The 24,902-nt window shown below is 55.4% G+C and overlaps 2 protein-coding genes across 4 annotated transcripts; one reads left to right on the top strand and one right to left on the bottom strand.

The window, feature by feature from the left end:
• The first annotated feature begins 385 nt into the window (after positions 1–385).
• On the top strand, positions 386–9,397 carry MUS81 (MUS81 structure-specific endonuclease subunit). Of its 2 annotated transcripts, none has more exons than XM_036762224.1 (16): positions 386–938; positions 1,802–1,934; positions 2,797–2,876; positions 3,834–3,932; positions 4,096–4,164; positions 4,489–4,577; positions 4,676–4,807; positions 4,957–5,049; positions 5,388–5,509; positions 5,611–5,708; positions 5,950–6,066; positions 6,329–6,424; positions 6,515–6,628; positions 6,867–6,970; positions 9,072–9,155; positions 9,246–9,397. In XM_036762224.1, the coding sequence occupies exons 2-16, from the start codon at positions 1,892–1,894 to the stop codon at positions 9,310–9,312; spliced, it is 1,407 nt and encodes a 468-aa protein (XP_036618119.1). In that variant the 5' UTR covers positions 386–938; positions 1,802–1,891; the 3' UTR covers positions 9,313–9,397. The 2 variants fall into 2 exon arrangements, with proteins under 2 accessions (XP_036618119.1, XP_036618118.1); XM_036762223.1 differs by lacking the exon at positions 386–938 and adding an exon at positions 1,056–1,440.
• Positions 9,398–9,821: 424 nt separating this feature from the next.
• On the bottom strand, positions 9,822–20,440 carry EFEMP2 (EGF containing fibulin extracellular matrix protein 2). Of its 2 annotated transcripts, none has more exons than XM_036763699.1 (11): positions 20,194–20,440; positions 18,756–18,858; positions 18,185–18,233; positions 15,395–15,625; positions 13,571–13,693; positions 13,260–13,376; positions 12,926–13,045; positions 11,668–11,787; positions 11,453–11,579; positions 10,782–10,977; positions 9,822–10,070 (listed from the first exon to the last, which is right to left on the bottom strand). In XM_036763699.1, the coding sequence occupies exons 2-11, from the start codon at positions 18,855–18,857 to the stop codon at positions 9,909–9,911; spliced, it is 1,347 nt and encodes a 448-aa protein (XP_036619594.1). In that variant the 5' UTR covers position 18,858; positions 20,194–20,440; the 3' UTR covers positions 9,822–9,908. The 2 variants fall into 2 exon arrangements, with proteins under 2 accessions (XP_036619594.1, XP_036619595.1); XM_036763700.1 differs by lacking the exon at positions 20,194–20,440 and adding an exon at positions 19,800–19,867.
• Positions 20,441–24,902: the final 4,462 nt, after the last annotated feature.

Below are 24,902 nucleotides of genomic sequence, written 5' to 3' on the forward strand. Positions count from 1 at the left end.
ACGCCTAGGGAGGGGCAGGCGGATGCAAAACTCGAACTCAATGCAAGGTCGCACCCATCCTCTCGCTACCTCTCCTCGCCTCCTTCCAGCTTGGGCAGAGAATGTGACTCGGTGCAGCCGAGAATTATAGGTCTGGGGTTGCGGGGGGAGGCCAGCTCCGTCGCTTTCCTGTGGGAGGGGAAGGGGCGCGGGCTTCGCGGTCGCCCTGGAGACCAGCCCCCACCCACTCGCTCGCCTGCAGCTCTGGGATGCCCCAGATCGCCTTATAAGGGCATGAGCCGGGATGGGGCGGGGCCAGGGAGAGCGCCAGTTCTAGCGCCTTATATGGAAACTGAGCCTTAAATGGAAACTGCGGGAGGGCAGGCACAGGGCTAGCGACAGCTTGGGGCAGCCCCGGCTGGGGGGCACTCCCCGCTCGGGCTCTAGCTCTATTCCCTCTGCACATCTCCGGGCTCTATCCAGGGAGTCCCCGCTGCAAATGTCCCAGGCTCTAGCCCGTCCCCTCTGCGGATCTCCCAGGCTCTGTGGAGCCCCCGCTGGACGTCCCTTGGGGCTCTAGCCAGCCCTCTCTGGACATCCTCCGGGGCTCTAGCCTGCCCTCTCTGGCCATCCCCCAGGGCTCTAGCCAGTCCTTTTTGCAGATTAACCCGCGCCAGTCCTCTCGGCACATCATCAGGAATGTCGACCCCCTCCCCCCTCGCCGTGCAGCTCTCCCGAACTCCAAGTCCCCTTTGGGAATCCCCCAAGCTTTATGCCCCAAGCGCCAGTGCCCTGCTTCTCTAGGTTCAGACCCTTCCGCACGCCCCCTGGAGGCTCCCACCCTCTCTGCAGGTACTCTGGCCTCTAGTCCCCTCTGCACGCCCCCTGGAGACTCCCATCCTCCCTGGAGGCGCGGAGGCGGATCCTGCTCAGTGTATGTCCACTTCATTAGAACCAAGGTTAGAGCGGGTTTTTTTTCGTCCTCCAAACCACAGGAGGCGCTGTTTCGTTTTCCCGATCCCCGCTCAGTACTCCTTATCCCTTCCTTTCTGTTACTGCCAGAATGCGGAAGGGGTGGGGCCTCGGCTCCCGGGTGCCCCGGTAGGGAGAGCTCAAATACTGACATCCGGGTGAGAGGGGAAGGGAGATAACTGTGTGGAGAACCTCGGCGTTCAGACCAACCAATCATGGACTGGGGGGAGAGCCGGGGCGGGGCCTCGGGTCACGTGGGAGGCAGGGAAGGGAGCGAGGTCCCGCCCCTCTCCCGGGCGCCGGGAGCGCGGCCCTAATCTGAGTCGGGGTGGCCGGGGCCGGGGCTGGGCTATGGCCGCGCCCGCACGCCGCCTGGGCCGGAAGCGGCCGCTGCCAGCCTGCGCCAACCCGCTCTTCGTGCGCTGGCTCCGCGAGTGGCGGGATGAGGCGGCAGGCCGAGGCCAGCGAACGCGCTTCGTCTACCAGAAGGTGGGGGGGAGAGGGGTGGGCCCGCGGGGGCGGGGCCTAGAGGGGTGGGGGAGGGGCGAGCTGGGTATAGGAGGTGGGCCCGGCCGGTGGGCGGGGAACGCTTTGTCTGGGTCCAGGTGGGAGTTTCCACAGTCATGGCTGGGCGTACCCCGGGTCACTGGGCCCTCCCGAGGCTGGGGTCTGCGGGCCCGCACGTCCTGGGGCAGGGAGCCGGCACGCCCCAGGCGGGGTGGGGCAGGGAGCTGGCAAGCCCTGAGGGGGGGGCCGGAACCCTTGGGGCTGTGCTGCTTGCGTTCCTGTGCCTTTCTTTCCTGTCAGTTGGGGCGGGGGGTCCCATGTACCAACCCCCGTGTCCCTCCAGGCCCTGCGCTCCCTGCTGCGGTACCCCCTGCCCCTGAGGAGCGGGAAGGAAGCCAAGATCCTGCAGCACTTTGGGGATGCCCTGTGCCGGATGCTGGACCAGCGCTTGGAGCAGCACCTAGCGTCCAGCCAAGGTGACCTTCGGGCCGGTGGGCAGGGGAGGGGAGGCAAGGTCCACTCCACCTAATTTCCTGGGCCCAGGGCCCCATTTGGAGGCTTTGACTGAGACACAGGTTTGATTTCTGACTCTTCCATGACCCTCTGACCATACTGTCTCCCAGCCAGCTGCTAATGATCATTGGCACAGGCTCTGGAGCCTTGGAGCCTTGTTAGGGGGCCAGGAAGCACCTCAGGGATGGTCCGCTGGCCTCAGAAATGGCCCTTCATTGTCGGGGTGTCCAGGAGGTGGAGAGGGCCCAGTCCCAGAGCCATGGAGTACCCAGAGCAGCTTCTTGCTGAGGAGCCAAGGGTAGTGATGCCAGCTCCCTAGGCATGGCTGGCACAGTGCACACCCAAAGGGGTTTGCACTCAGGGGCACTTTCCTCACCACACCTCTGAGGAAGAAGGGACTTAGCCAAGACCACCTTGCTGGGAAGTGTCAAAGCCAGGTTAGGGATGCAGGTCTGCAGGGGCCCATTTGAGTGTTCTCTTCACTGAGCTTTAGGAACCTCAAAGTAGGGGCCAGGAAGAAGGGCCAAGTCCCAGCACTTACTCTCTGACCCTACAGCAGGCCCTTCTCTCCTTGGTATCCGGATGTGGCATTGAACCTCCCAGCCCTGACATTCCCTGGTCTAAGGCCCTCCCAGCCCCGACATCCCGTGTTCTAAGGCCCTCCCAGCCTGGACATTCCCTGTTCTAAGGCCCTCCCAGCCCCGACATCCCGTGTTCTAAGGCCCTCCCAGCCCTGACATTCTCTGTTCCAAGCCACCACCCCACCCCCCCCACCCCACCCCCGGCTCTGAGACTCCTGTTCTGATGCTGTGATTCTTTCCCCAGGTCTAGGTGAGCTGCCGGTCTCAGAGCTCCCACAGGGGAGGTTCAGCAAACCCCCAGAGGATGCAGGCCCTTCTCAGTCGGTGAGAAGGGATCCCATAAGGCTCACTGGGTTGGGGGGATGGGAATGGAGGGTTGGGGGAAGGAGTGGAAGTTCACAGCAGCCATTTAATGCTCAGTAGTCATTTCTTAAGCACTTACTACATGTCCAAGCTGGGGGTGCGTGGGGGGGTATCCAACCCCATTCTTGGAGGAGCTGATCTGCCAAGGGCAGTGATCTGGAGGCAGCAAGTACCAAGGCGCAGGAGGGAACAGCTGGGGGGAGAGTTAGGAATCCTTTGCTTTTTCAGGTGCTCCTCCCCCACCACCTCCCAGCCGAGCTTTAAAGGAAGCTAAGATCCTAAGGAGGGAGAGGGAGGAATGAGTTGGGGGGGGGGCGGGGCCGGGCACTGTCATGTTGTGTCACGGACACCAGAGAGTTTGTGTAGTAGAGCAGGAAAGAGGGAAGTGAGAGTCCTGCTGTGGCATTTTAAGCAAACCTAGGATGGAGGCAGAGCTGGGCTTTAGGGATATCCCTTTGGTAGCTAGTTGTGTGGAGGCTGATTGGCAGTGGGCAGCAGAGGTCGGGAGAGCTGAGGAGGGGGCCCAGGTCTGTGTGGGTGATTGACAGCACTTGGCCCCTGATGGGTCTATGCAGGCAATGGAGAGGAAAGGGTTAAGGCTGCCCAGAAGGTGGCCAGCCTGTAAGGATGCCCACATGGGGGACAGTGGGAGCTCAGGAGAGACACCAAGGCCCTGGGTAGCACCATAATGATAACTGAACCCTGATGAGGTCACCAAGAGCAAGTGGAAAGATGAAGGCCTGGGAGAATGCCTGCTTAGAGCCAGCCAAGGCTTCCGAGGCCTGGGGGCAAAGGCTGCCCCTCAGGGATGAGCCAGACACCTTGGGGAGGGGAAGGCAGCCCAGTCTCCACCCTGCACTGGGCCTGGGAAGCCGTTATACTCAGGACTCAGGAACGCCTCTCCTCTACCCGTCATAGGGCCCAGGTCAGCCCAAGGCTGGTGGCCACAGCACCTACAGGCCACCCCGACACTCAGCGACCTGGACTCTTCTGCTGATTCTCTACAGGGAGCAGCTGGTGAGCCTGGGATGGGAGTGGGGGGAGGGGTGGGAAGAACAGGGACAAAGCGTGGATGCAGTTCGATGGGGCCAGGCAGGTGAGCCTCAACACCCAGCATCCACCAAGGCAGGGGCCGGGACAAGGCTGTCCTTGGGTGACACTGACCTCTGCCTCGTTTCAGAATCCCAAAAGCCTGGGGTCCCTGACCAAGGAGGAGCTACTGAGGAGGTGTGAGCAAGAAGCTCCCAGGGTAAAGAGCCAGGGCTGGAGAGGGAGGCCAGACGGGAGGCTTGCTGTCCCCTTCACTGCCCTGCCTTGGCTGTAGGGACTGACCTTTATCTCTGCTGTGGAACAGAGTCTGAGGGGGAGAGACAGCCCTTAGACATCATATAGTCTGACACCTGCAGGAAGGGGCTACTGAGCTCGGGAGAGGAGAAAGAACTTTCATGAAGCCCCCACAAGTGGCATTCACATCTGGCTTCTCTGACTCCAGCTCCGGGGCTTCCTCACTGGACCATGGGGGATGACCCTTGTCTGCTTCTGCCTCTTACACCTTCTCTTCCTGTCTGGTCAGGTGACCCTCAGCAGCATCAGCCAGCCCTGGCCAGCCCTGCGTTCTCTCCTTCACAGAAACCTCGTCCGGAAGACCCAGCAGCCAGCCAGGTGAGGCCCAGGGCTCTGTCAGGTGCTGGAACCCTAGAAGGACTCAGACTTGGGGCACCAGGGGCCACTTCCTCCTCTGGCTCTCCTGTCTTCCTCAGGTACTCGCTGACCCCTGGGGGGCTGGAACTGTCCCAGAAGCTAGCAGAAGCCGAAGGTCTGGGAGAGCTGCCTACCGCCCAGTCCCCTGGAAGGGAGGCAGGAGATTGGCCCCAAGAAGCCGTGTCTCAGCTGTGAGTGCTGTCCTTGCCAGGGCCAGTGCCACGTCCCTGGCCTATAGGCAACCATCCTCTTCCTGGAGCTTCTCCCCAACCCCCATCACAGCCACAGAGGAGGGTGTGGTGGTCTTGGCACCTTTCCACAGTGCTCTGTGTTCCCACAGAGGCACCAGGACCCAGGCTGTGGAGCCATCCCTCGAGCTGGGGCCAGGGGAGTACAGGATCCTCTTGTGTGTGGATGTCAGTGAGACCACAGGGTAAGTGGGGGATGGGAGGGTGAGGGTGAGGAGGCGGGACCAGGAGGGAAGCTGTGCCAGGGAGTGCCAAGGGCTGCATGTGGGGGCACAGACTCCATTATTTACTAAATGTTGGCCACATCCCTGAACCACCCTGAGCCTGTTTCCTTCATCCAGCTCTAAGATTCCTCCCAGCTCTGACACCCCCTGTCCTAAGGCGCCCCCCCCAGCTCTTGTTCTAAGGCCCCTCCCAGCCCTGACATCCCCCCTCCTAAGGCCCCTCCTAGCTCTTACACCATAGTCCTCAGATTCAAGGGAAGAGGGTGTACTTAGGACTGGGGCTCTCTCTGTGCCCACAGGGGCAGTCATCGACCAGAGATTCTGAGGGAGCTGCAGCGCCTGGGGGTCCCTCATGATGTCCGAAAGCTACATGTTGGGGATTTTGTTTGGGTGGCTCAGGAGACCAGGCCAAGAGTGCCAAGTAAGACAGGGAGAGGGGGTGCATGAGGTGGGGGAAGGGCACACGGGGTGGGAGGAGGAAGGGATAGTGGCAGGCAGAGCCAACACAGCCCCTGTCCCCAGCCCGACCTGGTGAGCTCGTCTTGGACAACGTGGTAGAACGGAAGCGTCTGGACGACCTGTGTGGTAGCATCATTGATGGTCGCTTTCGGGAGCAGAAGGTACGGAGGGGCCCTGAGGCTCCACTGTGCCTATTCAGCTCTAAATCTAGAATTTTGTCCTTTTTCTGGGTTTGAATCTTAATTCTGATGGCTGTTGGGGAGGTCACTTCTCCTTCTAGGCCTCAGTTTCCAGTGTGGGGTGTGGCAGGGAAAGTCCTGCAGACCTGAGACCTAGAGAGAAATGGGGGAGGGGAGCAGGGAAGGCCCCCCAGGCCTGACGTTGTGGCCCTGACTTCCCCAGTTCCGCCTAAAACGCTGTGGCCTCAGCCACAGGGTGTACCTGGTAGAGGACCATGGCTCTGCCCACAGCCTCAGCCTCCCTGAGAGTACCCTGCTTCAGGCAGTCACCAACACACAGGTAAGGTTGGATCCTGTACTCCCCTGGCCCCAGCTCGAGGGATGGCTCCACAGCCTGGGTCCTGGTGCCTCTGTGGGAACACAGAGCACTGTGGAAAGGTGCCAAGACCACCACACCCTCCTCTGTGGCTGTGATGGGGGTTGGGGAGAAGCTCCAGGAAGAGGATGGTTGCCTATAGGCCAGGGACGTGGCACTGGCCCTGGCAAGGACAGCACTCACAGAACCCTCACCATCCCTACTTCTAACCCCTGCCACATCTCAGGTGATTGATGGCTTCTTTGTGAAACGCACGGCAGACCTGAAGGAGTCGGCTGCCTACCTGGCGCTGCTCACTCGTGCTCTGCAAAAACTCTATGAGGTGAGGAGGGGCTGCCATTGGCCAGTGGGGCCCTGCTGGATGGATTAACGCATGGCCTGGAAGGACCCATCCACATTTCTTCTTTGTTAGGGTCAGACTCTGCAGTGCCGACGCTGGGGGGACGAGGGAGACCCTGGGGCTAGGACCCCTCCCTGCTCCCTCTTCACCTTCAGTGACTTCAATGAAGGGGCCAGGAAAAATAAGGTGAGCCCCCTTCCTCCTCTCCCTGGCCACAGGTGCCCCCACTCCAAACCTTCCCCTTCCCCCTAGCTCCCCCCCCTGCCACCCCCGGTCCTTCCTCTTCTTGGCTGCCCCTTTTCCCCCATTCATGTCCTTCCCCCTCTCCCTGGTCATGGCTCACTCCACCCCCGGTCCTTCTGCTTCCTGGCTCCCCAGCCTCTAGAGCTTCCTCCTGAGATGCCCACCTTCCCTCCCCTGCCAGGCCCAGTCCGTGAGAGAGGTCTTTGCCCGACAGCTGATGCAGCTGCGGGGGGTGAGCGGGGAGAAGGCTGCTGCCGTGCTGGAGAAGTACAACACCCCCGCTTGGTAGGCAGGCTTGCCAGCCCCTGCACCTGGTGCCGCCCCCTTCCTCTTCCTTTCTGGGCTTCCACACTCTCTCCCACCTGGAAGGCACATCGTTCACCTTTTACCAATGTAGTTTAGTCTGGAGGAACAAGCCTCCATTGCTTCTCAGTCATATGATGGTCTCAGAGGGGGGGTGTCCAGGGTTGTCCCCTGACGGATGGGTTCCTATTTCCTAGCTCTGTGACAAGTCTGTTTACCCATCTGTAAAATGAGGATTTGTATCTTCCTCACAGAGTGGTTATGGGAAAAGCCTTCTATGACAGTTACAGAGATAATGTGAGATGTTGTTACAGTGATACCAGTCAGTCAGTGAAATTGGTTGAGTCTCTTCTCTGTGCCCAGCACTCCCTAGAGAACCAAATGAGCCCTGCCTTCAAGGGGCTTACATTCTAAGGGAGGAGGCAGCATACAACTCTATTGTTATATGCCAAATTCCTATGAAGCAGTGCCTTAGCCCTCCTTGGAGGGAGGATGGGCCCTGAGAGGGGAGGAGAGCCAGGCATCCTAGGGGGTGGAGGTGAAGGGGGAAGGAGAGCCTGGAATCCTAGAGGGTGGAGGTAAAGGGGGAAGGAGAGCCTGGCATCCTAGGGGGTGGAGGTGAAAGGGGGAGAGTGTGCCAGGAGTAACAGCCAATGAGCACAGAGGCCTGGAGGTAGGAGAGGGAGGCCTGAATAGTGGGATTGGAGAGTGCCCAGAGGAGCAGCATTTGGAAAGGCTGCAGGGGGCTCTTTGCATGTGGCTCTGGAGAGGGCCCAGGGAGACACAGGATGCTTTTGGAAGGTCATTTTAGCCACTGTGCAGAAGAGTTGGAATCCAGGCCAGAGATGCTGAGAGCCTGTCTGGGTGTGGTCTGTCAGAGGAGATATCTGAGGGCTGAGTGAGAGGGAGGAGCTGAGGACAGTGCTTGGGGAAGTTTAGAGAGGAGGCTTTGGGGAAAAGAGAGCATGGTCAGCGGGGAACGCACTGGGTTCAGTTCTAAACGTCCAGTGAACTTGGGGGTGTGGTACGAGGGGTCAGGAGAGAGGAGAGCCGAGCTGAGGGCATTCTGGGTGTGTTCTGCCTCCAGGGGGGAGCTGAGTGTAGGAGAGGAGAGCCCAGGATGGAATCTTGGGGAGCATTCCCAGGTAGGGGGTGAATATGGAGGAGGATCCAGCCTTGGAGCCTGAGAAGAGTGGTCAGAACAGGAGAGAGACCAGGGATGACCAGCAGTGTCAGAGGCTGTGGAGAGGTTAGGAAGGATGAGGACTGAGAAAAAGCCGTTGGATTTGGCGATTAAGAGATCGTTGGTAGTGTGGGGAGGTCGGGGAGGCCAGACTTCGGAAGAGAGTGGAGAGAAAGCCGAGGCAAGGGTGGTGTAGAGGGCTCTTTCTGCGATTTGGCCGTGGAAGGGAAGAGAGCTGCAGGTCAGTTACTGGGATGGGAGGTCTGCTAAAGGCTTTTCTGCATGAGGAAATGAAAGCTGAAATCGAAGGTATCTGCTGGAGAGTGTAGCCTTGCCTTGAGAAAGGTCACATTTCTGAAGACTGGAATAGAGGAAGGAGTTTGGCAGGGGTGGGGGAGTCATGGGGTTTTCAGAGAGAACTGGGGAGGTGAGGAGGGCATGCATGGGAGATGGGTTTGATTTTTTTTTAATAGAATAAGAGGTGGGTTCTCAGCTATCACTGGAGGGAGGGGAAGCTGCAGGAGGCCCAAGGAGACAAACAGAATCAGTGAGAAAGAAGAGCTTGGGAGGCAGGCAGTACTAATACGGTTATCCAGATTTTACAGAAGGGGAGACCAAGTCTGAGAGATAAAGAACTCTCCCAGTCACACAGCTTTTGTCAGAAGTGTCTCAAGGCCCCTGGTGGTCTCTGCCTCAGTTCTAGCAGCTTGGATAGTTCTCTTGGGGTCTGAGGCTGTGAGCCCCCTGGACACAGGGATGGGCCTAGCACTTCTCTGCCTGCCCCTTAGCAAGCCATCCTTGGTGGGCAGAGGATCCCAGCGTGCACTGAAAGATGGCAGCCCTTGGGGGAGGGGGAACGCAGCACCTCTTCAAAGTCTCTGTCTTCCATTTCGTGCCCAGCCTGCTGGCTGCCTATGATGCCTGTACCAGCCCCCAAGAGCAGGAGAAGCTGCTGAGTTCCATCAAGTGTGGGCGTCTGCAGAGGTGAGGGCTGGGGGCTTCTGGGGGGAAGGGGGAGGTGGCCTTGGCCATGCTCCCCAGTCACCTCCCTCTCCCCCTCCCCTCCTCTTCCAGGAACCTGGGCCCAACCCTAAGCCGGACCCTGTGCCAGCTTTATTGTACCCCTGGACCACTGCCCTGAGCCCAACCTGGAGCAGACATGGTGCAAGGAGGGGGAGGGATTAGACGGGAAATGTTCTGCATCTAATAAAAGTCTCAGACTGCCAGGTTGTCGAGTCCACTGGGGGTGGGTGATCACTGACAGGAGTCTCGGAGCCGTCCTCCATCCCCTGGGTCACCCCGGCCCCTGGAGAACCATATTGATGAGGCGTCTGTATAAATGTTGGCTGTCATGATGCTTCCCTTCCCCTGCATGGGGTCCGCCTGGACTAGGCCCAGCTCCTGGGGGCAGCTGAGGGGGGATCAGGCAAAGCCTCCTCTAAGGCCCGTGGTTCTGGCAAGGAAGCAGGAGGGCCCCTGCGGTGATGGGCAAACCTGGAATTTTCTGAGCCTGCCCCTGACAGAAGGACCGCAGGACTAGGGCTGGGGGGGCCTGCTTCTGATTCCGGATCTGCTCCCAGCCCTGGCCATCTAAGGAGGGCCTGGCTTTCTCTCCCCACCGCGGGACCTCCACACCCATCACTCCTGTCAGATTTTTCTCTTTTTATTGATTTTTCTCTACTCCTGAACAGCTTGTGATGTTTTCACAGGGAAGCCCCTCTCCCCTCCCCCAGGCCCCTAGAAGGCATAGGCCCCCACAAAAACAGTGAGTCTCAGCACAGAGCTGGCCCGATAGCTCATGAGGGAGTTCATGGTCACCATCTCCAAGTCGAGCACGTACTCTCGAGGCCCCGTCACGGGCCTCGCTAGAACCAGCATCGCACTGATGTTGTTAATTTGCTGTAAGAGAGAAGAGAGTGAGCTCAGGCACAAGGGGGCAGGAACCCTCCCCTCCCATGGTCCTGTGGCAGAGGCCTCGGGGCCTAACGCTCGCCATTCTCTCTGTCCAAGGCCCTTCCATCACCTTGGCTTCTGACTTACCTCTGTCCGACCCCAGACTCCCCAGGTTCTACAACAGCCCTGCCCCCATGACTCACTACCTGAGGGGCAGAGGGGAAGGTGGGCAACTTCCTTTACTTCTCTGGGTCTCAGTTTGTTCATCTCTAAAACGAATGCATCGGAGCAGCCCTGAGTTGCCCTAGGCCTACGATCTTTCCCGAATCCGTTGGCTGGCTCACCTTCGTGGCCCTTCCTCCTCTTCACCTACCTCTAGCCCATTCATCTTTCAAGGCCCAATTCCTGTGGACCCGCCATACAACAGTCTGACCTCCTAAAGTCCCTGGGCTCAAATTCTGGGCCAGAAACTGCCTTGTGTTCTCAGGTTGTTTCACCAGTGTGAGTTCCTGTGTCCCACACAACTAGAGTTTGCCAAAAGGGCCTTGAGTTCTCTGAGGGGAGAACCAAAAGGTGGGGAACCTTTGGACTGAGAGATCCAGCCTCCAGGAGATAAGTTAGGGAAAGGCTGCATGATCTCAGGACAGGAAACGCCGCCTCCCTGGTGGGCCTGCTTTAGTGCTTCCAGACAGTTCTGCCCATCAACCAGGACCATACCCTGATATAGAAGTCTCCCTGGGGGTTTCCAGCTCGGATCTGGAAGGCGTTATAGGCCCCGGGGTAAACAGAGGTGGCCTGAATCTGGAAGACATCTGCAGGGACACTGCGCTCTGATGTGATGCTCATGTAGCGGTGAACAATGGATGACGGCTGCTCCCGGCACCGTGGGTTGGATGCTGGACAGAGGCACCGGCTGGAGAACCAGGGAGAAAGCGGTCAGGGCAGGCCCCACTCCCTGCCTCCTGCCTCCTGCCCCCTGGGGAATGATGGTTCTGCTCCTGCCACCTGGCCTGCCATGAGGCAGGGGCACAGCTGCCCTTCTCAGCTCTGACAAGCTTGTAAGGGCTATTCCTGGCCTTGTCACTGTGTGCTGCACCTCCACTCTGGACCTCCTCCCTGCCCCAGGGGGGTCTCCTGGCTTTGCTGGGGGCAGCTCAGGAGCCATCAGTCACCCATCTCACCCCATTAGTGTAGAAGCTCCTGGAGGGCAGGCCTGCCTGCCTTCTACTTGTGTTCCACCACTTACGTACCTGGCACAGAGTAAGCACTTAATACTCTGTCTCTCTATCTCACCTCGCGGCTCTCAGTCTACAGTCTCTATTCAGCTAGTCTGGGGAAACCTTGGGTGTGGGGAGGGGGCCCAGGCTGCCTGGGACAGACGGACTCACTTGTCAGACACCTGCACGTAGGGCTCCGAGCAGCGGTTGGTCTCCACACAGCGATAACCCCCGTGGAAGTTGACGCAGCTCTGGCTGTCAGAGCACTGGTGGGCACCAGACTCACACTCGTCTATATCTGTCAAAGATGATAGGTCAGCAGTGGCCTGGATGCCAGGTATGCCCCCCCCCACAGAGTTATACCCACTGCTCCCAGCCCAGCAGACCTTGGCAGAGGCGGGTGCCCAGCAGCTGGTAACCTTGAGGGCAGTGGCAAGAGAATCGACCTGGCTCATTGGAGCAGTGATATTGGCAGAGGTAAGTGGAATGTCTGCATTCGTCGATGTCTGCAGGGAATGGACAGAAGAGGAATGGACAGGAAGTCAGGAGAGGGTCTGCGGGGCTGGAGGGAGAGGGAGGGTCTGTGGGGCTGGGGGGGGGCAGGGGATGGGAGGGATGGGGAGGGAGAGGGAGGGTCTGTGGGGCTGGGGTAGCAGGGCCGGGGGGAAGGGGAGGGAGAGGGAGGGACTGTTGGACTGGGGGGGGGCAGGGGACGGGAGGGATGGGGCTGCCACAGGGGGAGCCCCAGAAGGACAACACCCTGGAGGAAGGGCCTGTCTCCAGGAAGGCTTCCTTGACTGTCCTGGCCTCCCCATTGAGACACCCCATTGTCCACTTGAGTTAGTTCAAGTACAGGAGGTTAGGGAGCTGGGGCAGCCTGGGATCAATAGATCATATCACCAGATACAGGGAGCCGACATTTCCTGAGAGCTTGGGGGTCCACACAGGGCCTACTGCACTGAGTCCAGACCCCAGACATTGGACCCCACTTGATGGCACAGCCCATACTCCTACCCAATGAGGGGCTGAGGAGGGCAGCACAAGATGAGGGGGTCCCAGGAGGCCGTGGGCAAAGCAAGCCCAACAGATGTGAGCTTCATACATGTTTGTTCAATTGAATAGAACTGGGCAGGAGTGGAACTCACGGCTCTGTCTGCCCAACACTGGGCTGCCTTCTGGGAAACCAGCCGCCTACTGTCTGACCGCAAGACCCTGGACAAATGTCATTCTTTCATTGGGATTCTGCCTTTTTTTTTTTAATTGACAAAAGGCCCTGTACTCAAAGGCCTCCGAGATCCTTTCCAGCTCTGATGCTCTATATTCCAGGATCCCTCTTGTTCTCACATCCATGTTCTAAGGGCTCTCCCAACCCTCACATTCCTGGCATGTTCTAAAGGCCCTCCTGGCCACTCCAGCTCTGACATTCCATGTTCTAAGGTCCCTCCCAATTTTGATGTTCTGTGTTTTAAGGGCTCTCCTTGCCCTGACATTCTCTGGTTCTCCAGCTTCCTACTGCACTGAGTCCATACCCCAGCATGAAGCATTACTCATATCCTGTCTCAGAAGACTGTCAGTTCACTCTCTAGTGTGTCTGATCAGGGGCAGGGCCTGGGGCAGAGCTGTCACCCAGTGGGGGCCAGTCACCGTTGCAGGAGAAGCCGTCCCGATGTAGCTCATAGCCTTGGTTGCAGCGGCAAAGGAAGGTCCCATAGGAATTGAAGCATCGCTGCTCACAGGGTGCCCCCATCTCACACTCATTCACATCTGGAGGCAGCAGAAGCCAGGGTGGGGCCTCAGCAGAGGGGAGAGCAGCAGGGCCCCCACCTCCTCCATCCCACTGCAGGCAGTTTACAAGCTAGGATGCAACTGAGAAGGTCTGGATGCCTCAACTTGGTCCTGAAGTTGGGCCTCCAGGATGCCACAGTTCCATCCTGCTGCCCACCCTGGTCAGCCCCCCACTTCCCACAGGCGGTCTCACCTACACAGGAGCGGTTGTTGGGGCCAAGCTGGAAGCCAGGCTCACACTGGCAGGTGAAGGAGCCAGGAACATTGACACAGCGATGCTGGCAGTAGCGGTAGCGACATTCATCTATGTCTGGGGGGGGCGGGGTCAGAGGTCAGGTGTTTTGGAAGGACAGCATTGCAGAAGGTTAGGGTGGCTGAGCTGTTCTGTGCTGTTTCTGGGCTTCAGCCTTTAATTGTCTCCTTCAGGGGGCAGGAGGTTCGGGGGGGGGTCTGGGGGTAGGGTTGAGGAGAGCTAGGATCTGGGCTTCTGGGCATATCACTTACCCACACACTCAGAGCCCACTTTTCTGTAGCCATCAGGGCAGGAGCAATGGAAGGAGCCAGGTAGGTTATGGCACTCTTGGCTGGGACGACAGTCGTGGAGGTCAAGCTCACACTCGTCTATGTCTGGAAACCAGAGACATAGGGGAGAGACAGGGTGTACCCCAGGGCAGCTGCGGGTCAGACCACAGGGTAGCCAGTACAGATGGCCGTCCAACCCGCCAGATGTCACCCTCCTGAGACCAGACGGCCTCCCTCCGAGCCACCAAGATGCGGGAACATTGCACAGCTCCTGTGCTTGGCTACAAAACCTCCATCTCTGACACCCATAAAATGAGGGATGGCCTCAGGCCCTCCCCGCTGAATAATTCTAAGACCACAAATTATGCCATCTTTTTGCTTGTCAGATGTACATAATAAAGCCAAAAACGTGGACAGGGTGAAGGCCTTGCTGGCCCCATTGTTCCTGACCTCAGATTCACTTTCATGCCCACCAGAAAGCATTATGGGAACTAAGATGAGCCTTAAGCCTGGTACCGCAGCTCCAGTGATAATCAGGGATTAAGCAAAAGCAAAAAGGGATTGTCTATCCACAATTCAAATATTTGCCTGAAGCCCTGAGCTGCATGTCTACAGCCAAAAAAAAAATAGACAATCTTAGCCTGGGATATTTGACTTTTTAACTTTTTATCCAAGTTATACTAGCCCTCCACTATGCGCTAAAGAAGAGTTAGTCCCGCTTTAGCAGGGAGAATCAAGTTTCTACACCCCAGCAGAAGCCAAGAGAGTGGCAGATGGCCCTGGAGAAGAGGAATAGCTGAAGACCAGCAGATGGCAGCAGAGAGCAGAGGTGTGCCGCCCATGGACCGAAAAGGGAGGCAGGGGCAGATGGAAGATGTGACCCCCAGAAAAGAGCAACAGAGAGGCAATCGATAATGTCAGAGGACTTCTGCAGCGTTGGAGGCTTGAGACACTATAGCCATTCCTGTGGCCTAGCCCCCGTAATCCTCCATGGGTGTTCCTTGGTCACATGGGGTCCTAGTGTGTGTCCTTCACGCGTGTGCCCTACGTGACTGCCCCACAACATTTACCCAGCTCACTGGTGGTTCTTACATGTGCTCTCCCTGGCCAGTAATGGAAAAAACTTATAAGAGGGAGCACCACATGCGTGTACAAGGGAAATCTCTTGTCACCAAATTTCCTCTTCACCAGTGGCACACAGGCTGCACAGGCAAAGTCAGCACTCTGGTGGGTTATGGTTCTGAGTACGTGCTGACCCACCAAGCACCTCAAGCCTGGAGCGGGCTGTGGCTCCCTGTGTGAAGGCAGCCCTGGATGCTGCCTAGGTATAGCAGAGCAGAGGAAGCTACTGCAGACAGACAGGGAGGTGGTGAGCCAAAGCTGGGGGCAGGAAGCACATGGCTCCTACAAAGGGCCATGGAGTTAGCTGGGATCTGTTTGGTTTTCTTGCCTTCTCATTGGGTGGGTGGGGGAGAGGAAGAGAAAATTTGGAGCTGAAAAAAAGAATAAAAGTCTCCATGCTTAAAAAATAGATAAAAATTTCAAACAACCAATGCACAATGAAGAATGCATGGCTCTGCCGGTTGCCCCTTGAGTATCGCAAATCATCATGGACCAAACTGAACTCCCCATCTCTCCCCTTAAAGTCAGTCTGCTGCTAAACTCCTGTTTTTAGAAAGGGCAGCACTGTCTCCCAAGCCTCTCACTGCCCCTGGGAAGGAAGCTGAGGGAGACCCTTCCATGTGAGAACAGCTCTTCCTGCCCCCCACCCCAGGAATGTCACCACCCCCTCCCCTGTGCACTCACCCACACAGTTGTCCTGGTCATCAGGCTCATAGCCCTGTGGGCAAAGATTGGGCCGAGGTGGACCAGGGGCTGGAGGCCTGGGAGGCCTTGGCCGGGGAGGGGGCACCCCCTCTGAATGGACATCATTGATGACAGCAGCTGAACGAGGCAGGCACAGGTAGCCCCCGTAGTGGTTGATACACTTCATCTCCCCTTTACATGCATCGGGGATGGTCTCACACTCGTTCACATCTGTGGGCAGAGTGGAATGGAGAGATTTCTGGGCAAGGGGGGCACCTCAGAGAGCTCCAGCCAGAGAGAACCAAGAACTGGAGGCTGTACTCTAACAGCTCTAGGAGGATCACCCCAAGAGACGTCCATCCTCTGGGAGGGAACAGGAGAGGGATGAGGCTGTGACATGGAATTGGGGAATCCATGATTCCCAGAGGGGTAGCAATTCGTGCCAAGGCCACCCAGCCAGGAGGGGATTACAGGGATCAGAGGTAGAAGAGACCCTGGAGAAATCAAGTCCATCCCCCTCCATCTCACAGCTGGAGAGGCACAGGGAGGAGAAAGGACTTCGCCAGTTTCTCTTGGCTTCTGGCTCAGGGGTCTCCTTACCAGGCCCATGGGGGAGAGTTGGTGATCCTGGGGATCCTATTTCTGCCTAGGAGCTCTGGGCTGAACACTGTCTCTGCCTCCCACACTGCCTGCCTTCCCAGGTACTGGCTCAGGGCTACAAGAAAGGACCCCCCACCAAAGCACTGAACTCTAGGCCTGTTCACAAGTACCCTGTATCCTAGAAATTGCCTCACCTATTCCCCACTGACCATCCCCACCCCAAGGAATGACCTCATGCTTAGAGAGGTCTGTGACCCCAGGAACAGGGGACGGCTATCAGTTCTTAGCTGTGACTCAGCCTGGGCTGGTATAGCTGCTCCAGGGCCAGAGAAGCCCAGCTGGCAGCAATGGCCAGTGTCTTTCAGAGACTGCCTGGGAGGGGATATTCTCCAGACCCCAAAGCAGTCTGGGACAGAAGGCACAGGACCAATCAAGCTGCTATAAGCCTGGCCTGTAAATCTCAGAAATCAGCTGGCTTTGGGATGAAGTTGTCACAGACCAGAAAGCACTGAGCTGGCCCTGGGCCCAGCTGAGCAGCAGACCAGTGAAGGATGATAATAATCTCCAGGTCTGCTCTTCATTGGTCTCCTACCTCCACTTCCCTGAGGGAGGGACATGGGCTCCTGGGTGTCCCATTGAATTCTTAAAACTGACACATCCCAAACGGAACTCATGTTTTCCCCCAAACTCATCCCTCCTCCAGACTTCTTTCTGTCTGTTACCGACATCATCATCCTTCCAGCCACTCACTTTTGCAAGCTTGTCTCTTCCCTTTCCTTTGATTAACAAGTCTGGTCAAATCCCGCCCCTCCCCACCCCACAACATTTCCCATACATCCCCCTTCTCTCCCCTCAACACAGCACTACTTTATTTCAGGCCCTGCCTCCTAAGTGACCTCCCCGACTCCAGGTTTTCCCCTGCTAATCCATCCTCCACACAGATGCCAAAAGTGATGTTTCTAAAGGACAGTCACTCCCCCGGCTCAAAAATATTCAATGGCTCCCTCATGCCCCTAGGATAAAAGAGAAAATGTTCTGCAGTCTGGGTCCCACCTGTCTCTCCCATCTCATTCCCTATTCTCCTTCATGCACTTTCCCTTGAGTCAAAGTAACCTAGCTGATGTTCCCTAAACTAGGGCCTCCACTTCCCTTCTGTGGCTGGGCAGGAGCTGTTCCTGGCTCTTAGAACTCCCAACTTCCTCCAAAGCAGAGCCCAAGGGCCACCTCCTGCAGAGGCTTCCTCGGATGTTACTTTGTATTCGTCCTAAATACTTTAGAGATATGAGTGTTACTTTTATGTATCTCACACTTACATCCTTTACATTTACTCAGTCCCCCACTGACTTTCCTTCTGGATATAGCAGCTGTATATGTAACTACTTACTCCTACGTTGGCCATTAGAACAGAAACTCCCCGAGGGCAGGAACCATTTTGGTTTTGTATTCTTGAGAGATCAGCACAGAGCCCAGCAAGTAATAAATTCTTAGTTTGGCACATAAGTTCTCATTGACTGTCTATTTGTCGTTTCCTCCCAGGAGAACATAAGCTCCCTGAGGGCAGGGACTGTTCTGGTTTACTATGATATTTTATCCCCAGTGCCTAGAAAGTAGCAGGTGTTTAATAAAAGATTACTGGTCAAGGATGGATTGATTCTATGATGCTTGCTTTTCACAAGGACCGCAAAGGGTCAGTAGAATTAATGTCTCCCTTTTACAGACAAAGACACAGGCTCAGAGGAGCCAAGGAGCCCGCTATGGCTGACCAGGGGAGGCTTGGAGGCTCCTCACTCCATGACCCTCCCCCCCTCCCACCATGGATTCTGGTAACTCCCAACAGCACATCAAATGAGGACTTGGGCACCCTCATCTCAAGCCCCCCACAGCCCTGCAGTGATTGCTGGCTCAGCCTTCTCATCGGCTCCCTCTCATAGAAAAGGAAACCAAGAAAGGCAGTGAGAGATTAAGTTCGAATTCCACCTGGCCACTTGCTGCTACTTTTGGGACCCTAGACCCTCGCCTTCCTGAGGCCTCACTTTCTTGGTCTCTAAATTCAGAGGCTACACTGATGGTGCCTAAGCCTCCTTCCCTGGGCAGTATCAGAGCCTTCATTTTTGAGCCCTCGGAAGCATGCCCTCTATCCTCTCCACGTGGGGTGGGGGGAGCCTCTGGCCCCGCTGCCCTCATACTCACCCTTACAATGCTGACTCTCTGTGTCCCACTCGTAGCCATCTGTACACTCCTAGAGCAGCAGGGAGGAAGTAAGGTCAGGCTTTAAAGCTCTAATTCCAGGGCAGAAGCCTTAGGTCAGTGGGCTTGGGGAGAGGGATGGAGGGTGGGGTAGGGCTCTAGCTTTCAGGTCTGCAAAGTGCTTTGCAAAGACTATCTCAATGGATTCTAGGTCAGCTGTGGTTGTTACCTGCATTTTATAGATGTCAAAACTGAGACACAGAGAGGTGGAGAAACTTGCCCAGGGTTACAAAGCCAGTATCAGAGGCAGGATTCGAACCCAGGTCTTCGAAACTCCAAGCCCAACACTGGATCAGCTATACCAGCTGATCTTAGCACCTTTGGGCTTGGTTGGGAGCTTGTGAGGATCCTCCCCAAACCCTGCCCCTGCCTCTGCCCCTTCCTCCAGCCTCATCTCAGGACCCCCTGTGGTTTCTTCTCTTCTCCCCCATCCCCTCACCAACCCCCTCCATTTCCTGCTGCCTCTCCCCATCCCCCGCCCCCCCAGGCCTCTCCTGAGTTCCAGGGCTCCCACCATGAAGCTGTCCGGCTCCTCAGGGTCCTGGGGAGATGCAGTGCCCAGAAGAAATAGCAGCAGGAGCAGCTGCCCGCGGAGAAAGGAGACAAGTGGGAGCATCCTGGGACCAAGGAAGGAGAGCCTGCCTCAGCCTCCCCTGGATCTGGCTCCTCGGAGGCCCTGAGCCAGTCAGACCCAGTCCTCTCTGCTAGAAAGCCACTACTCTCCCTGCGCTCTCCCTGAGGTCCCACCCACACCACCTCAGCCCTGACTCTTGCTCTCAGACAAGCCTCCGCCATCCAGCCCTGGCTCTCCCAAGGGGCAGCATGGCCAGTCTCCTGCCCACATCCACCAGCCCTCACTCTCTTCCCAGGCCCCAGACATCTTGCTTCCCCGGACCCAGCTCTCCTGCGTGTGGGGGACCTTACTTCTCCGCTTCCTTCCTGGGGGCCCAGCCCTCCCTTCCAGTCCTGGCTCTCCCAAGGGACAGCATGGCCAGTCTCCTGCCCACATCCACCAGCCCTCACTCTCTTCCCAGGCCCCAGACATCTTGCTTCCCTGGACCCAGCTCTCCTGCGTGTGGGGGACCTTACTTCTCCGCTTCCTCCCCGGGGGCCCAGCACCCTTCCAGTCCTGGCTCCACTTTCAAGCACTAGGCATTTTTTATGCCCCCTTTCCCCCAGTCCTCAATGCCCCATGAAGGTTCTTCCCACAGAACCCTAATATATCCTGCCCCTAACCTTTCCTCGGGAGTGTGGGGTAATGGAGGCTCTCAGTTCTAGTTTTCCTCTACCCTCGAGTGTTCCCTTCCAAGCAGGGTTTCCTCCACCAGGTCTCCCAAGAGGACCAGCTTTCCTTCTCTCAGCTCTCCCCACAGAACCCAGCTGTCTTGCCCCTCACCACTACCCAGGGGATTGAGACTGTTATTTTGCCCCCTCCCCAGCTTTTCCCATTGTATCCAGGCTATTCTCCCCCCCCCCACCATGGGACCCAGCTGTTCTGTGTGACCCCTCCCCCACCAAATTCTTCCCAAGGCCCCAGCTGTTCTGCCCCTTAGCTCACCCAAAGAAAGTGTGGCTGACCTCCTTCTTGGTCCCCTACTGCCATCTCTCCCCTTGGACCTCAGCCTTCTGCCTTGCAGCTGAAGGCACAGGACCCCTGCAGTCAACCTACACTCCAGCTCCCCCAGGGGAAGTGGGACCAACCTCATTCCTTAGTCCCCCAGCCCCGGGCCTCCCAGGATCATAGTGCCCCTCCTCCCGCAGTTTGTGGTCCAAGAGGACAGGGGGCTCCTTGCCAGGGCCAAGGGAAGGGGGACTCAGGCTTATCTTCACCTCCCCAAACTTTCCAACTCTCCCCTCCCCCCACCCCTCGGCCATTCCGCTGAGTCGGCAGTTTCCGCTCAGCGGGGGCCCTGGCGTCCCAGCTCCCAGACCCCCGGGCTCGCAACACTTACTTGAGGCTGGAGCGACCCCGAGCCCACCCCCCGCGGCCCCCGGGGCTCCGGGCTGCTCTGAGCCTTTGGGCTTGGCGACGCTCCGCTCCCTGGACAAGCGGCCCCAGGAAGCGGCCGCCCCCCGCCCCCCAGCCCGCCCCGGACACGACACGGATTCCTGAGCCTGAGCCAGGGGGAGGGACCCGAGCCCGAGCGAGCCCACCGGCTGCCGGCCTCCGCGCAGCCCTGGCTGGCGGCCGCCCCGTCCCGTCCCACCCCGCCCCGCCCAGGCAGCTCGGGCTACGGGAACCGGCCGGCCAAGGCCAAGGCCAGGACCAGGGCCAGGGTGGCCTCCTGCCTCCCGGTCTCCTTCGGGTCCTACTCTCTCTGAGCTTTTGATGAGCTTGAAATACCCTCTGAGGCCCTCTAAGTCCCTCCCCCAAGCCTGAAGCTGAAACACCCAGAGCCCCCCCCAATTCCCTCGGTTAGAACTGAGAGAGCCTAGAGACCCCCAGTAGAGGCCTGCAGTACAGTCGCCCAAGGTTCAGGCTAGAATTGGAATCCCTAAAGCCCCAATCTTGCAGGCTAGAGCAAAAACACCTTGGGGCCCCCAATACCGTCACCTTGAACTTGAGATACCCAGAGGCCCTCCAATCTCTTGGGTTGACACTCTCCCCTATTTCCCAACCTGAAGCTGAGAAATCCTGGTTTCCCCAATTCCCCTGGACTAGAACGAAAGATCTCTGGTGCCCATGCCCACCCTCCCCCCACCCCAACATACCATTCCTAGCTTGAATCTGAAAAATCCTGGCCCCTCCCAATCCCTAAATTTCAGATCCTGGTGCCTTCATCCCAATTCTATAGCAAAGAGGCTTCTCTCTCCTCTGCACTCATCCTTTCCAGTTTGGACCTGAGAAACCTTGTTCTCTCCTCCCTCTTCAAATCTCTCTGAGCAGGAACCAGAAGACCCTAATCCTCTGTGCCTGAAATTCCTGCATCTGGAGGTGAGAGACCCAAATACCCACAATTCCCACACATTCTAGCTGAGAGACCCTGGCTCCTCCATTCCAAGTTTCAGTTCCTAGGCTCAAAGGTTCCCAGATCTAGAGCTGAAAGGGAGCTCAGAGGCCCTGTAGTCTTGGAGCTGAGACATTCTAGTCCTCTCCAAATACCCCCAGCCTGGAGCTATGTTCCTAATTCCCAACAGTTCTTGAGCCTGGAGATTAGAGATCCATATTCTTCCCACCTAAATCTTCTTAGCTTTGGGTAGGTCAACCCTGGTCCCTCCAGTGCTCCTAGGCTGCAGTTGAAGGGCCCAGTCCAATCCTATCCCACAAGCATTTTAGAAGCTCCTTCCTGGGCAAGGCACCATACCCTGGTGCCAAGGGCACAGGGACAAGAAATTTGAATAGGCCCTCTCTCGTGGCTCCTCACTCTATTCCAAGTTTTATACTGAAAGTCCAGTCATCTCCTGGCTCCCTGCAGCCTGGAACTAAGCCCTTGATCCCTGCCATTTTTCAAATTCTAACTGAGAGACCCTAATCCCTACAATACCACAAGACTGGAAGTCAAGGACCTAGATTATTCCCCTCCCTTCTTTCCACATATGGAGCCAAAAGATTCTGGTCCCTCCTCTTGCCCCAGCCTTGAGTTGAGGCCCTTAAGCCACCCTTTTCCCCACTCGGGAGCTAAGTGCCTAGACTGGGTTCCTCCCAGTCCCAAGCTTAGAGCAAGAACTTTGTTCCCCGCCCCCCCCCCCCGAAATCCTGTTTCCTGATACTACATCAGAGGATTTAACCATCAGTTCTACAAATTGGAATTCATTCTAGGATACATGATTGACAGACAGACAGACAGACAGACAGATAGATAGATAGATAGATAGATAGACAGGGAGATAGGGAGATAGACAGGGAGATAGACATAGATAGCTGTATAGTTAAGAAAATAAATAGACGATGTAGGTAGATGTGGCAGCTAGGTGGCACCACAATGGATAGAGTGCTGGGCCTGGAGTCAGGAAGACTCCTCTTTGTGAGTTTAAATCTGGCCTCAGATACTAGCTGTGTGACCCTGGGCAAGTCACTTCAACCTGTTTGCTTCAGTTTCCTCGACTGTAAAATTAGATGGAGAAGGAAAAGGCAAACCACTCCAGTATTTTTGCCAAGAAAACCCCAAATGGGGTCACTGAGAGTTGGACGTGACTGAAACAATAACCACAAGAACAGATAGGTAGATGGATCTTTTCCCCCCAGTCTGCTGAAATCAATCCCTTGCCAGAAGCTAAGATGCCCTGAGGGTCTCTCAAACTTTCACCTTTCCTTCACCTTCCTTGAGCACCTCCAGCACCGCCCAAGACACCCCCTTTTATCAGTTGAAATCCTGAGGCTCCAATGGTTTCAGGTATGGTTGTGTTAGTTTCAGTGGTTTACATGTCAGCATGTTTCCTTTTGAAGATGGTTAACAAATTTAGAATTTAAAATATTTAAGTCTTCAAGGTCATTCAAGGCCAGGCTCAAGTATTACCTCATAGGATAATACATTTAGAGCTGGAAGTGATGTCAGAGGCCATCTAGAGCCCCCCGCCCCATTTTCCCCTCCTGGATCACTTCCTGGTCATAGCAGAGGGGCTTGTGTAGCTCAATGAAACTGTGAGCTACATCCTACAGGGTTACCCAAGATGGACAGGTAATAGTGGAAATGGATGGGCCAAAACCAAAGGGAAGCTCAGCCCTGGATGCATTTGGTGAAGAAAGGAAAGTCCTATACAATGGAACTTGAAAGGTAAGAACTACAAATCAAGGTAAACTAGATGTGGTCAAACAGGAGATGGAAAGATTAAACATTGACATCTTGGGTGTCAGCAATCTTAAATGGCTGGGAATGGGTGAATTTAATTCAGATGATCATCTACTAGTGTGAGCAAGAATCCCTTAGAAAAAACAGAGTAGCCATCATAGTCAATACAAGGGTGATAAAAGCAGTACTGGGATAGAATCTCAAAAATGACAGAATGATGTCTTTTCAAATCCAAAGCAAACTGTTCGTTGTCACAGTAACACAAGTCTATGCTCCAACACTGATGCTGAAGAAGAGGCCAAAGTTAATCAATTCTATATCTTCTAGATATCTTCTAGAAATAACACCCTCTGTCCCCTCCTCCCCCTTTGTCACCTTCACATTAGTGGATTGGAATGCTGAAGTAGGAAATTGAAAGATAATTGGAGTAACGGGCAAGTTTGGCCCTGGAGTACCAAATGAAGCAGTGCAGAGACTAATAGAGTTTTGCCAAGATAACTCACTGGTCAGAGCAAACACTCTTTTTTAATAACCCACAAGGTGACTCTACACACGGACATCACCAGATGGAAATATGGAAATATGGAAATCAGATTGATTGTATGCTTTACAGCCAAAGGTGGAGAAACTCTATACAGTCAGTTAAAACAAGTTCTGAAGCTGACTGTGGTTCAGATCACAAGCTTCTTATTGCAAAATTCAGACTTAAATTGAAAGTAGGAAAACCATCAGACCATATAGGTATGATCTAAATACTGTCCCTGATGGATATGAAGTGCAGGTGATATAGTTTGAAGGAATCAGATCTGATAGATAGAATGCCTAAAGAACTATGGACAGAGGTTCACAATATTGTATAGGAAGCAGCAATAAAAAATATTCCAAAGAAAAACAAGAACAAGAAAGCAAAATGACTGTCTGACGAGGCTATACAAATAGCTGAAGAAAGAAGGAAAAGGAGAGGGGAAAGGGAAGATATCCTCATCTGAATGCAGAATTCCAGAAAATAGCAAGGAGAGATAAGGTTTTCTTATATGATCAATGTAAAGAAATAAAAGAACACCACAGAATGAGAAAGACAAGAGATCTCTCCAAGAACATAAGAAATATCAAGGGAATGTTTCATGCAAACATAGGCATGGTAAAAGACAAAAGTGGTAGGGACTTAATAGAAACAGAAGAGCTTAAGAAAAGGTGGCAAGAACACACAAAAGAACCATCCACATCAGTGCCGATAACCACAATGGTATGGTTACTGATCTAGAGCCAGATATGCTGGAGAGTGAAGTCAAATGGACCTTAGGAAGCATTGCTAGCAATGATGCTAGTGGAGGTGAAGGAATTCCACTTGGATTACTTAAAATCTTTTAAAAAAAAAAAAGATGCTGTTAAAGTGTTGCACTCAATATGCACCCAACATGGGAAACTCAGTGTTGGCTACTGGATTGGAAAAGATCAGTTTATGTCCCAATCCTAAAGAAAAGCAATGCCAAAGAATGCTCAAATTGCCAACAATTTTAATCATTTTATATGACAGCAAGGTTATGTTTTATATTCTGCAAGCTAGGCTTCATCAATATGTGAACCAAGACTTGCCAGAAGAGTAGGCTGGTTTTCAAAGAGGCAGAGGAATTAGAGACCAAATTGCTAACACTGGAAGGATTGTGGAGAAAGCGAGGGAGTTCCAGAAAAATATCTACTTCTGCTTTGTTGACCATACTAAAGGCTTTGACTGTGTGGAGCACAAAAAGTGGCAAGTCCTCAAAGACATGGGAGCACCAGATCATTTTATTTGTCCCCCGAGGGACTTGTACTTGTGCCAGGAAGAACAGTTACAATTCAACATGGAACAATTGATTGGTTTAAGATTGGGAAAGGGGTATGACAAGGCTATATATTGTCACCTTATTTATCTAACTTCTATGCAGAGT

Source organism: Trichosurus vulpecula, chromosome 6 (assembly GCF_011100635.1).
Source record: "Trichosurus vulpecula isolate mTriVul1 chromosome 6, mTriVul1.pri, whole genome shotgun sequence".
In the NCBI taxonomy this organism is placed as follows: domain Eukaryota; kingdom Metazoa; phylum Chordata; class Mammalia; order Diprotodontia; family Phalangeridae; genus Trichosurus; species Trichosurus vulpecula.

Excerpts from the sequence above, each read along its gene's own strand:
- MUS81 (XM_036762223.1), top strand. The coding sequence starts at position 1,303 with ATGGCCGCGCCCGCACGCCGCCTGGGCCGGAAGCGGCCGCTGCCAGCC. Across the intron at positions 4,165-4,488 it reads GTGAGCAAGAAGCTCCCAGG|GTGACCCTCAGCAGCATCAG; the intron begins GTAAAGAGCCAG and ends CTGTCTGGTCAG. Across the intron at positions 6,629-6,866 it reads AAGGGGCCAGGAAAAATAAG|GCCCAGTCCGTGAGAGAGGT; the intron begins GTGAGCCCCCTT and ends CTCCCCTGCCAG.
- EFEMP2 (XM_036763699.1), bottom strand. The coding sequence starts at position 18,857 with ATGCTCCCACTTGTCTCCTTTCTCCGCGGGCAGCTGCTCCTGCTGCTA. Across the intron at positions 18,234-18,755 it reads AGGAGCCGGACAGCTTCATG|GAGTGTACAGATGGCTACGA; the intron begins GTGGGAGCCCTG and ends CTGCTGCTCTAG. Across the intron at positions 13,377-13,570 it reads AGTGGGCTCTGAGTGTGTGG|ACATAGATGAATGTCGCTAC; the intron begins GTAAGTGATATG and ends CGCCCCCCCCAG.